Source organism: Taeniopygia guttata, chromosome 2 (assembly GCF_048771995.1).
Source record: "Taeniopygia guttata chromosome 2, bTaeGut7.mat, whole genome shotgun sequence".
Taxonomy (NCBI): domain Eukaryota; kingdom Metazoa; phylum Chordata; class Aves; order Passeriformes; family Estrildidae; genus Taeniopygia; species Taeniopygia guttata.
In genome coordinates, this window is record NC_133026.1 from 85483559 (window position 1) to 85497432 (window position 13874).

The 13874-nt window shown below is 38.8% G+C and overlaps 1 protein-coding gene across 13 annotated transcripts in view; it reads left to right on the top strand.

The window, feature by feature from the left end:
- Positions 1 to 13874, top strand: part of FHOD3 (formin homology 2 domain containing 3) — a 374599-nt gene that overhangs the window by 248189 nt on the left and 112536 nt on the right. For all 13 annotated transcript variants that reach the window (XM_032746914.3, XM_072924374.1, XM_072924376.1 and 10 more), the window contains exons 7-9: positions 2246 to 2357; positions 9116 to 9210; positions 13338 to 13481. In XM_032746914.3, coding sequence (XP_032602805.2) covers positions 2246 to 2357; positions 9116 to 9210; positions 13338 to 13481 — 351 coding nt within the window. The remainder of the gene's footprint in view (positions 1 to 2245; positions 2358 to 9115; positions 9211 to 13337; positions 13482 to 13874) is intronic.

The window sequence follows — 13874 nt, forward strand, 5'->3', positions numbered from 1 at the left end:
ACTCAGCTCCATGTTACCCTATAAGTAATTTGGGAGCTTTTTCGGAGCCTCCTGAGTCCCTGTTTGGGCACCACTAAAAGCCAGGGAATCTCAGAAAACGTGAAGCTGGACAGGACATACACAGATCTGAACCAATGTGGTTAATCAAACGTTATCCATTTATTTGAGAGAAGATGGTAGTTTATATAAGCTTCCATATAGTTTACAGTTTACAAAGGCATTCTGATTGGCAAGCTAACATTGTTTACCTTTTCCTTAAGGTGGTCAAACTTTTCACACTGCAGCTCTACTGTAATTCATGCTCGGATAGCTGATTACTTTATAATTTCTGACTGCGCCACAACTGAATTCTCACTGCATCAAAGGCTTCGAGGTCTCATCAAGGCCGCTTATCAGGCCTGGTCTGACTGGGTAGCTCAAACCTCATTCCAAACATAAATCATGACCTCTGTCTCTCAGAAATTCTGTAACAGGTAGTATGTAAATGGTTATCTGGGAAGTATGTTAATGCTTGAGTAGTTTATAGTAATCTGATGTAATTCCAATTTACAAAGTAAATTTACAAAAAACGTGGAGACTTTTTGGAAATTCTTTCAGTATGTTTATTATACAATTGTACTTGATTCCTAAGAGAAGTGCCACTGCAGACCAGCAACACCCTGCTATTGGCCTGACAGGCAAATAGACAGATGTATAGTGCAGTTGTGGGGAAGTGATTTGTTGTGTTATCAGGTTTCAATTTCTTTAATTTACCTACCCCATGTATCTATGAAGTATCACTGCAGCAGTACCACTGCAAATAAGACTATCCAAGGGTCTTAAGGGACCTAGTCAGGTTTGTCACTGGGATTTCCTGGTTGTCAGCCATAAAATTCAGCAATTTGACAACACATAAAACATGAAAAAAGTCTAGTTTCAAGAGCAGAATATTTTGCATTGCCAGTAGTGCCATTGCTGACATTAAGGTCAATTCTGCATGAGTGGGTAAGCCCCAAGAAACTGGGGAAATAGCTGGGATCACTGTTGACACTGAACTGTGTGTTAGCAGCATCAAGCTGCATTTTAGCTCATTACCTTCAAGTGAGATCCAGTACGTCTCCATGAGTGGCTATATGAGCACAGCAGCTCAAGTCTATGCCTGTTGCACTTGCAGTGTTTTTTGGAATATAGACACAGTCACTGTCTTGCAACCATGTGTACATCTATAAAATTATTAATAATGAGTTTTTGCTTCTTAGGAGAGTTGTTTTAAGAGGACTTGAAAAAAAATTTGGAAATGGGAATTCATCAATATTGATAGAAACAATATAATGATCCATTATTTAGATTGAAAGTATAGCAAATTTGAAACAGTATCAACTCCCCCAGTAAAAGCCCTCTCAGCATGTAGAACCCTGCCTATTAAAAAATCCTCTCCTCAGGCAGAGTTGGTTTTTCACATACCTGATCATGCCAAGTAATCAGACTTGATTATCCCTAAAAAATCTTACTCAGCTCTTCTAGTTGAATGATCCTTTCTGGAAATGGGAGCTCTTTGGTGAAATAGATAGAGTTTGGCTGTTGAATTCTAGTAGATCCATTTTACCAATGCTGGGTCTTTGATGAACACTCACTCCTAAGGATGTACAAAAACCTGAGCTTGAAAACTTGCAGTCAGAATGCTCAGTCCCAGTAAATCACACATTTTGTGACAGGGTGGGATAGCTGGAAATTAAACACACTTCCTCCCAAGTTGTGTATAATAGTGAAGATCAATCTATTTAATAATTTAGGGATTAAATAGTAGCATTATAAGAAGAGAAGAAAGCATAAGGAGGAAATCATCCCATCATACAGCATTATGATGGAATTAATGGCTCAAAGCAGAAGGAGGAAATAAATGTGTTGAGAAATAAAGAAATATATGCTTTGTTAGCTCAGTATGTTCTGTGTACATCAAGCTTTGGGCAGCAGTGTTTGGGAGTGCAGGGGTGGGATGTTCACCCTTTTGTTATTTGTGGCAGTATTAAGCTTTCATTTGGATTCGTTGACTACTGGGGATTCCCTATGAGAACACTGTCCAGTGAATGAAATTCTCAGCCAGCTGTTTACCTTCCATTTTTTCAGTGCTGTCACAGCTTAATCTCTTTTGTTTGTGTGTTTCTACCAAATGTGGACTGCTGGGCTTGCCTCTTGCCCAGTGTGATTTGCCACATCTGGGAATGCTGTGGTTTGGAGAATGACAAATCGCACTCTTTTCTTCCAGTTTCGCCTGGTGGTAAAGACAGCACTGAAGCTGCTGCTGGTGTTTGTGGAGTACACAGAGTCCAATGCACCGCTTTTGATCCAGGCAGTATCGACTGTGGATGAAAAGAGAGGTGAGTAGCCTTACCGGGGGTTGCAACATCCCAGCACTGCTGAGATCAAGGTAGCATTTCATCACTGCTTTCAGTGGTTCTAGAGTTCCTGTTATTGGTGCCTGCTTTGTCCAACATACCCTTCATTTCTTAAAAGCATTTTTAAAGAATTTTTATAATCTAAGGTTGTTTGAATAATTAATTATAATGGGAAAGTGAAGAGTAAAACTGAGGAACTTGATTACCTCCTTGGGTTCCAGTCATTGCCCTTTCCCTGCACCCACATGCTAAGTAAACTCCCCTCCTTCTCCTGCCCCTTACCTTCTGACTCAGAGGCTCCTTTGGGCAAGACCATCTTTCTACTTCCTTCTGGGAAGCAGCACTCTGATTTAGAAGAGAAAATGATATCTAATCAGTGTAATCCCTTTGAAGAGAAAGACGAGGTCAGTAATAGTACAGGCTTTATAGTAAAAGTGAAACCATCTGTTGTTACATTAAAATAAAGCCCTTGAGCAGATATTATACTATGAAATCTGTTACCCTTCAGGCTCATGAAAGATACTTGAATATGTATACTGTATTTCTTACAAATAAATAGAACAAAAATGGTTCTTTCTTGTTCTTCCCACAAAGCCATCACTAAGATCCTGGGGCATTCTCTCTTGATGCAAAACATTCCTTTGCCTCAAGGAGAGTTTTTGAGGTTAGGAGATCCATTGTTGTGGTCTCAAACATGGAGGTTGAAAGCAAGCTTCCCTCTGTGGAGCAACTGCCTCGATACTCAACTTGTGTGAGAGACTTGATATGGTAAAAGTGAAACAAGAAAATGCTGGGGGTTGGGGAGAAAGGTGGTGCCAGAAATAGGAAAAAGGAGCCAGATTTTGCTTGCAGTTATCAGAATGGGTTGAAAAGAAAAAACCCAAATTATCTCTTATAGCAGGGAAACAGGCAGGGGCAATTCAAAACAGCAGATTGCAGGTTGGTGTTTTGAATTAAAAGCAGTAAACCTTATAATGTCATAAGCATAAATATGATTATAATATTCATGTACCTGTGAGCACTATGACTCCTTTTTTTCAGTCATTCTTAATATTTCATCAGCTTTCTGAACTCAGTGGTATTCTCAATGAGTTAAAAATTCTCTGTATCTACCAACATGGTAGTAAAGTCATTATTAAAGAAAAAGGAGAAACAAAGTATTTCCTTCTCTATCTGTAGAGCAGTCTTAGACAATCATTTACATGTCCTAAAGTCATAAAACATCTTAAGTAACAACACAAGACTTGAAAAAACTGATGCTTGTAGTTAGATGAGCGTATGTTAAGAGCATAAAGAGAGGTTTTACAGGAATTCTCATACCTGTGCTTTAGTAGATTATTTTATGAACTTTTGCAAATACCTTAGCCCAAATACCCAGTTTTTCCTTCTTCCTATTTTTTAAAATTATTTTCATTAAGTAATTGTACTTAGCTCCTTAAGAGACTTTTTTTTTTTTTCTGGTTTTATATTTAGTTCTCTTTTTAGGTCATCAATGTAATAGAGTAACAGAGTAATTTTGGTTGGAAAAGACTTTTAGGACCATTGAGTCAAGCCATTAACATAGGGCTACCAAGTTCATCACTAAACCATGTCCCTCAGTGCTACATCTGCATAGCTTTTAAATACCTCTGGAGATGGTGACTCCACCACTTCCCTGGGCAGCTTGTTCCAAAACCTGATAACCCTTTTGGTGAAAAAAATTCTTCCTAATATCCAACCTAAACCTCTCTTGATGCAACTTGGGGTAATTTCCTCTCATCCTGTCACTTATTAACCAGGAAAAGAGGACAACCCCCACCTGGCTACAGCCTTATTTCAGGAGTTGTAGAGAATTAAGGTTCCCCTGAGCTTCCATTTCTCAAGGCTAAAGAACCCAAGCTCCTGCAGTCACTCCTCATAAGGCTTGTGCTCCAGACCCTTCACCATCTTCATTGCCTTTCTCTGGACATGCTCCAGCACCTCAGTGTCCTTCTTGCAGTGAAGGGCTCAAAACTAAACACAGGATTCAAGATGAGGCCTCACTAGTGCCAAGTACAGAGAAAATAACTTCCCTGGCACTGCTGTCTGCACTATTCTTGATACAGTCTAGGATGCCATTGGCTTTCTTGGCCCCCTGCGCACATGCTGGCTCATGTTCAGCTGCTGTTGACCAGCACTCCCAGGTCCTTTCCTGACAGCCTTCCAGCTGCTTTCTAGCTGCTCTGCCCTCAGTGCTGCACAGGGCTGTTGTGACCCAAGTACCAGGACCTTGTTGATCGTCATACAATTGGCCTCATACCGTTGGTTCTCCCTGCCCAGATCCCTCTGGAAAGATTTGTTGCCCTTCAGCAGATCAACACTCCCATCTAACTTGGTGTCACTTGCAAACTGGCTGAGGCTGCCCTCAGTGCCCTCATCCAGGTCATGGATAATGATATTAAACAGGAGTGACCCCAGCACTGAGCCCTGGGGAACCCTAAGAGTGATCGTCTGCCAGCTGAACTGAACTCCACACACTACCACTCTCTAGGCCAACCATCCAGTCAGTTTTCTACCCCGTGAACAGTGCACCCACCCAAGCCATGAGCAGCCAGTTTCTCCAGAAGAATGCTGTGGGATACAATATCAAAGCCCTTCACTTTTAGATGTAGATATGCTATATTTTAATTTATAATTTTAAATTAGTGGCCTATAAATGAGAAGTACCTGCCTTTAATGACTGATAAAATAGAAAAAGAGAAAAAAACAGAAAGAAAGAAAATGCCTTTTCTTGAGCCATTGTCATAAATCTTGCAGGTATGTAATTAAGTTCAGCACTGCTTTGATAAAAGTTTGATGTTTCGTGTACATACAAGGTGATGAGATATGACATAATTCTTCAACATGTGTAACCACACGTGATTAACTTATAGAACCCCATATTAATTCAGCCTGGTTTCAAAGTGATCCCATCTGTGATTTCTATGTGTGAATACATCCATATGCAAATTGGAGTACAGAGATCCATGGAAATACCAGCTTTACTCTAAGGTACAAGCAGACCATAAAGAAATAACTGCATGGCTCTTGTCATGTAGGAACTAGCTTCTGCTTGCACTTCCATTTAGTTCCTCCCTTCTCCCATGCTTTTTGCTTCAGCACTCCAGAGGAATTTGGTCTCTTTTCAGTTTAAGCATACTAGATTACAAAGTGGAAGTGGTGCTGGCATTGCACTTTGCTGTCTAGGGTTTCTTTATCACAATCATATTATAGGATAAAGATTAAAGCCAAATGGCTCTCATTATCTGTTCTTTGCTTTTCCTTCAATTTCATTCATAGTTAGATTCCACTACATTAACTCATGTACTGTAGGTACAATGGAAAGATCTAAGTTCATTCATATATAAATAGCCAGAAGTACAAGATGTCAGGGTCTTTCCAAAAGTATTACTGCCTTTCCAACCTACAGCTGCTGGAGACACTCTCTAAGCTGGTAGCAGTTCTCATGCAAGGTTCTGCCCCTGTGTAAGATATTTCATGCTTTATACAAACTGTGCAGATGTTTTATAGTTGTGCTGTGAAGGTTTTGTGTATGACATAAAAAATAGCATTCAAATAAATATGCAAAAATATCTAAAGAGGAAACTGAGAAAAGACTGGGACTTAAAACAATGGGCAATGTTATTCAGAAAATAGACTGTATTAGTTTAATGTTAGCTTAATTGTTGCAACCTCATTGTTCTTTGTCTATACACCATGCATGGTTTTTCGTAACACTGCAAGTAGCATCAGAGTTGAGGCTGCAGCCTCCCTGTCAGAATAGCTGTGATAAAGAGCTCTTTCAAGTGACAAGGCCCTAAAGGGCAGTAAAGCAGTTCTCATTTTACCCATTAGGAGGCAGGAAAACACACAAAACTCAGTCTCTGGTGTTTCACTTTACTGAGCCTATTTCATCACTCCCACTGATTTTGCCGCAAGTCTTGCATAAAAGTCATAACCTTATAGAAACATCCCCATCTGCTCCCAGAAGAATCACGAGGATGCTATATCATCATTCTTCTATAGCATCATTTTTCTACATCAGGATCTGGTGAAGGAGGAAATTCACCTATTCCCTAACTAGAATCAAGAGGAGGCAGTACTATCAACGACTTTGGCAGAGCTTCTCCAGTATGTACAGGATGAAACCATTCTTTTCAAATGCAGTTTTCCTCATTATGATTTTAATCTGAAAAGGTCTCTTTCCACTTTAAGCATGCTGGACTGGACAGGTTCTGGTAGGGGGAGCTCTGAAAAGGGAAGCTGAGCTGGATCTGCATGTATGTCACATGCTGCATGGATCATAGGTTGGAAACTATAGATTCTCACTATATATATGCAAAAATATTAACCCAAGGACAGCAAAGCAGTAAGCTCATGGTACAACTTCCACAGCAGAACTGCCTTATCCCAGGTGGAATAAGGCCTTACAGCTATGGATGGCCTTACAGCTATTTCCACATTCACTTTTTGGCTGTCCAGATTGAGATAATAATGGGGGAAATAGCATTTGAAAGAAAGGTTTAACACAGTACAAATAGGAGTAGCTCTGTCAAAGTTATTGCCTCCTCTTGACTGTAGTTAGGGAATAGATGAAGAATTTGGAATTTAAGCCTAGATTTTGGAAGTTTAGTACACAAAACATAAAGAAAGCCTTTGAAAGATAGATGAGCTGTTACAGGGCTGCCTCACTAGCAGGTGTGCCTAATCAACAATATTTTTAAAATTTGTATTCTGAAATAAAATAGCAGCATTGCTAGAAGAATATTGCATGTAATACTTGCATGAAAACAGCAAAGTGACCATGAAATTAGTATTATTATTTTATGCTAATGAAGAATTATTGAGATTCAGGGAGAAAAAACCCACATGGATGCTGCCTAAAAAAAAAAAAAAAACAGGATTGTTCCAGTAAGAGTAGAACCTACCTGCAATAACAAAGGACTCTCACTGAAAAATTCACTGGACTAAATAATTATGTTTTTATGTTGTTATCAACTCACTGTTTTTCCAAATGGTATTATTGTGAGACAGACTTTCATGCTTTCCCCATTTTGTTTCTCTTTCCTATTTCCTTCCATTTTTCATATTTTTTTCACTGAAAACCACAGGAAAACATTTTTTGTACTGAGAACATCATTCCTGCTGATCATATATCATTTGCAAGCTGAGTGAATTTGTTCCACATGACTTTTGAACATATACTGCACAGAATGTGTGGCAATATAGAGAATCTGGTAAAGAGGTGTCTAGTGTATTTTCATTACAGACATGTATTTGAATTAGTATTTAATTGAGAATGCATATAGATACATCTGGAGAGATGAGAGTGAATCCCCTTCCTCCTTTGACTTTGCTTAAGATAAAAAAGCCCTGACCAAGTAACAAAGATCAGAGATTGTCTGATGGGGGAGAAAAAAAAGGAGGAATATTGCTGTCTGCACATTCACGTTTAGACAGGTTTTTCCATGCAGTGCACTGCCATTGCTTTGGAAATGCAGATCCTTAGTTAGCAGATATTTTATGTCTGTGTAGCAGGGTGCATATATGATATCATCTTTATAAGCAAGGGTTGTTACAGGCTAATACAGATTTTAGACTTGGGGTGACCAACCAGTCAGCAAGAGGTGGCTGTGATGGCACATTTGCATTTTGCTACCTGATTGTACTCAAACTCTCATCATCTGTATAGTGTTCAGGGGATGTGGACTGTTGGAATACTCTGCATGTTTCCCTCTGAAACTGAAAGACTGTCACAGTTACGTTGTGTAGTTGAATTGAGTGTATCTCTAGGCTAAGGTTAGCTCTCTGCTTAGTCCTCCTCACCTTTAACTCTACTCCAAACAAAACACTGAATTGCAGTCTTTTGTTATTTATTTCCGTTTTCCTAGATAAAATTTGATACATACAGCCATCTTGCCATTCAGTCAAGAGAGATAGGATGGTTTTACAAGTTACCTTCCCCACAAGGAGGCTGAGTGTGGGTGGTGAGTTGCTTGCCTGATGTTTTTAGCACAGCAGCTCACTAAACATTTAGGGTTCAGACATCAGAGAAATATGCAAATTCAAATCAACATGCAAATCAAGCAAATAACTAAAAGCACAAATTCTGACCTTTCTTAGTGGAAAATGATATCTGAAATTTCTGTAGGTAGGTTTCCTATTAAAGTATTTTGAGGAAGAGCCACAGCAAAAATCTTTTCCCTCATTGATCATTTCTTTTCGCCAAGACATACAGTAATTTGAGAAAACTGTTTCTCTGCCACAATATTTTGTTAACCTGCCTTACCTTAATGTAGCACAACTCGGCAATAGCACTAGAAATAGGGGCAGCAGGCGCACTGAAAGCACGGCATGTAGGTCTCTGCTGAAGATTTATCAAATACTATATGAACCTATGATAGGCTGGGTAAAATTCCTGTCACCTGATATTTAGAATTTTGGTCAGACACACTGTGCTAACAAAGCTTCCTTCATCTTCAAGGGAGAGAAGCTGGTACCTTTGTAGAGAGTCCACTTGCCATATTTTATAACCTTGCAATAGGCTGGAATGTAGTTTTCACTGTCTAAATTAATTTAGTTTTCAGGGGAGTAGGGGAGACTGTAGGCAAAGCTGGATCTTTCTGCTTAAGCTGTCACCTGGGCACATATTCCAATTTGTGCTACTTCTTGGATAAGTAGAAGCTTTTTATGTAGCTTTCCATTTTGATCACTGTAACCAATAGTTTCTGCTTTTCCTCTAGGAGCCAAGCCATGGTCCAACATCATGGAGATACTGGAGGAGAAGGATGGGGTTGATACGGAATTACTGGTTTATACGATGACCTTGGTTAACAAGGTTTGTTTACTTTGTTAGCAAGACTGGTGCAGATAATATTAGTGTTTTCAACTGTATCATGAACTTCCCTGTTGAGATTATATGATGGAAGAGACCTGTCACAAAGAAGTTGCAGGACAAGCTGTAATCAATCAACACAGTTACTTGTGCTGCAGCAGCTGGGAGCAGAGGTGTTATTTTGGTGGATGTTGTGTGGAATTGTGGTCTGACATGGCTCCTCTCCAAGTGCTGACAATGCAGTGCTAAAGGAAAACACGACCAAGTAACTCAACAGATCAACTAACCGAGGGGAGAAGAAAAGCAAGTGCTGGTGAAAAGAGCACATGCTCACAAAGGCTTGTGTTGTGCACAATTTTCTAGTTCATATAGTTGAATTTTTTTTCTGTGATATAAATGTGATGAATTTAACAGATCTGAGTGCTAGTAAAAGTGCTTTTGCTTAAAAAAAGTAAGGTTACATTTTTTTTTAAATTTTCTTATATTTTTTGATGACCAGATTTACACGTCACAGTTTTCCAGTAAAGTCAAATATTTTCTGAAATATTGGCTTATGCTATTGGGAGGGAGAAAATGGAAAGTTCTTGAAAGTTAGAAATTTATGAGTGTAAATTCCTTAAAAATCAGCATCTAGTCATAGACAAATTGTAAGGGGAGGGGGTACTAAAATTAAAGAATAATTTTTTTAAAGAGCACAGAAAGCCGGCATACTCTTGGCAGACAAAATGATTATGTGGTTTATGGTTATACTTAATAGGGCAGAGTATTAGGAAATATTATTATTACTCACTGTATTCACTTGAAGGTGCTGAGTTTGTTCATGGGGGTTATGCACCAAGCTGCCAGTTTATTGGGCTCTTGGCTACATGATTGGAATTGTGAGTTGCTTTTTTGTTGGGTTTTTGTTAGTTTGTTTCTTTTTATAAAATGATTTCTTAATGATTGATATTTTCCAGCAAATATGTCTGAGAGAGACTAATCTCTCCTGATTACTGTAAGATTACTGATCTTACTGTACTTATCTTCTAGTCACTCTTGCTTCTGATTCCACAGTAGTAAAGTTCCTCTTGAGTTTAAAAGACCACCTTACCTTACTGCTGTACTCTTTCTGAAAAGCATCTCCAGTTATATATTCTTCTGTCTGTAGCTGCTGTTAAAGCCAAGGTGACTAGTCATTAATGTCTCTGCTTTACATCTTGTTTTGTGTACTGATTCCTTGTTCTGAGATAGTTCTTTTCATCATTTGTAGACTTTTAACCTACCTGGCATTTAACTTCCTCAAGGGTTTTCCCTGCTAATGCTTTTATTATCCTGTAGTTGATTCCTTTAGTCTGAGTTTTTCAGTACATTTAAAGCTATTTTTAGGAGGAGGTGGTTCTTTAAAAACATACAAAAAGAAAAAGCATGTCACAGTCAAAGGAGCAAGGCAGTTATGAAGATCAAGGAAGAGAGGAATCCCACAAATCCACACTTACAATTATGATCTGGCTTATGGGCAGCTTTATGATGTTTTTAATGGGATATTTTTCATGATTATAGAGAAAACAGCAAGCAGCATGTAACACTTGTAATTTTTTACCCCACAGAGAATACAAAGAAGACTCAGATGGTTTCAACTTCTCTAGACAAGGAAATGTGAAAGTTTTCAGTGCAGGCAGAGTCCTCATGAAGGATTTGTCTTAAGAGGAAGCATGCTTGTACTCTTTTTTCTTTCTCCATGTATCCATTTACAGACACGTATCCATTTACTTCCTGCTCCAGAGCCGAAACATATCTGCCCAAACATAAGAATTACTCCAGTTCTTTTATCCTCTCCCTCTTTTTTGTTGATGTTTAATCAACTTAGTTATGCCAATATTTTATTAACCCTCTCTTAATTTGTGAGGATTTAGGCATTAATGAATTTCTTAGATGAGAATGATCCCAGTGCAGATACTTCTGGTTATGCACAGTTCCAGTATAACCTTTGTTATTTTTCTTGGAGTCGTTAGAAATTGAATTTGATATGCTTTAGCCTCTTAAAGTGGATCTGTGAGTGTAACGACAAACTGTGCAAAGAAAAAATATTTTATTTCTATACTTGAGAGTTCAGTTGTCCAGTTCTGGTCAACAACATGCAGTGGAAATTGGATTTACACTGCTGTGTGATTTAAAATTATAATAATCAGTAAAAGGCTGCTGACAGCAGCAGTTGCCAGTAAATACTACCTTATGCTGCTGCTTTTCCAGTCTACAGCTTGCCTTACCTTGAATTTTAAAAAAGCTATACTTTAAGGTGGCTGATCTGCATATCAACATTAAGATAATATCCTGTTATTTTAGGAAGTAAATGCTCAGAAGATCTGACTGTTCCTCCACCATTTTGGAGATAAAACATCTCATCCTTCATCCAAATGCATGAAGGTATTTGGGTCAGAATAGTTTCTGTCCATGTCTTGCATTCGCAAGTGAAAGCCTCATAGTTGAACACTTTTCTATGATAATATTTCCATATCCAAGTTAAAGTTCCACTGAATGCTTAGTGTGAGAACTTAATTTTCCAAATCCTCAGATTTTTACTCAATGCTAGGTGTCAGTTTAGGAAGGAACAAAATAAGTGTGGTACCTGTTTTCAGCACTGTTAAAGTTTTAGATTCATAGTCTTCAGTGGGTTCTAAACAGAGGCTTTAATGTTGTCCTTAAGAGACAAATTCTTAATTAAAGCCTGAACATATAACCTTAACACTTAATTGATCTTTGATCTTTGTGCTAAGAATTCCTGTTGTGGTGGATTTCACCAGTTAATAATCCTGTAATGACTGAAGAAGAAAATGTCGCTGTGGTGTGTATAATTAGAAAAAAAATAAGATTAAAATGTACGTTGTTGGTGCACATATTTCAGTGGCTTACATCACAGGAAAGAGATGCTTTAACAAGACAGCTATATCAGCTGCCCATTTCTCTCTCATTAGTCATGTAATCCAGACCCATTTTTCTGAATGTAAAACTTCTTGGTGCAGGGAGGTAGCCCAGAGGGGCTCCTGTTTTCTGCACTCTGCTGCTCAGAGCCACCTTGGAAAAGGTGGGCTCCAAAAACAACAGTATTTACAGAGCACAGTTCATCCCAGGCATGAGAAGATGTAGCTGTCCTTGGAGAGGGCCTGAGTGCTGCATCTCTTTCCCTTGCTCTTTCTCTCCTCTGCTGGGAATATAGATAAATTACTTAGCTAATTGAATGGGAGAGAGAAAACTACTTCAGAGTAAACTTCCCTCTGGTGAGCTAATACAGAAAAACTGCGTTGCTTCCAACCTGTGCTCTCAGATATTTTGTAGCAACAGCTCTGCATAGACTGGTGCCTGTGGTGAGGGATGTCCTTCCCCTGCAGGTAGGCGGCACAGTGTGTTCAGTAGTTTCTGCTCAACCTGTGCAGGATTAAACTAGTCCTTCTGCATCATGCATAAGGATCAGTAAAAATCAGCATGAATTGACTAGGAATCAGTAGGAACCTAGAATAGGATTTAAGGAGCCAGTGTACCTTTAATAAGACTTTTTAATTTGAAAGGGAGCTGAGGAGTCACTATCTCTGTAATACAAAGCAATTTGTGCTCAGGGAAGATGACTGTTGTTGCAGGTGTGGAGGACAGTAAGCACATGGTGCAGGATGTTTCCTGCTATCCTGACATCACACAGCTGTGCATTGGACTTTTTCTTCTTAGAGGCTAAATTAAATGGAATCAGTAGGAACTGAGTTTTACTCTTTTTAGCTAAGCGTTTAGGGGTTTTTTTTCTCCCTCTTTGCTTTTATTCCTGTGTTTGATGGCTTAACATTCTCTGTTCTTTAAGTCTGCCCTTGAATGCAGCCAGAAAGAATCCAGCTGTGTATTTTGAAGACCTACATTTTCCATACTTTTTTTATAAAATAACAACATTGATTTGTTTTGCCAATTATTCATTTTTCTACAAAGTGCAGAGAGTTGTTTTTTAAAAGCTGTGCCACTTGTTTTTTATTTTCTATCGGTGTCTCTAATCCCACATCATGGGGTTTACTTTATTGAAATCATACATAGCACCACTTGCCACCCGCTTTTAAAATCCTTTGTTTAATTTTTTCAAAACAAACAGATTTAAATGTTTTTCTTTTGATTCTTAGACGCTGTCAGGATTGCCAGATCAAGACTCTTTCTACGATGTGGTGGACTGTCTGGAAGAGCTAGGCATTGAAGCTATTTCACAGAGACACTTGAACAAGAAAGGAACAGACTTGGACTTAGTTGAGCAATTTAACATTTATGAGGTAACATAACATGCCCTGTTTTATGCATCTTACAGCTTGTGCAAACTTCAAAGCTGAGAAGGGGGGGGAATATAACCTAGGTGAAATTTGGTTATCTCTCCTATTTTAAAAGAAAAACATCTGGTTGCTGTGAGTATTGTACACATTTGCATATGTGACCTGCTATGGCACATGGCTGCCTTTAATGCAAAGGCATTTTGTATTAAAGCTGGGGCATGGTCCAAGGCAAACCAGCACATTTACTAGCCTCCTTTCTGCAACTGCTAGTTACACATGGTAAAGCAAGTAGAAGTTCTTCCCATGTGCAAAAGTATTCAGCTCGTCAAAAAGTGCAGCTGAGCTCAACTTTACAAGTACCACTTGTTCTGGAGATCGGTATCCAGTAAGTCCATG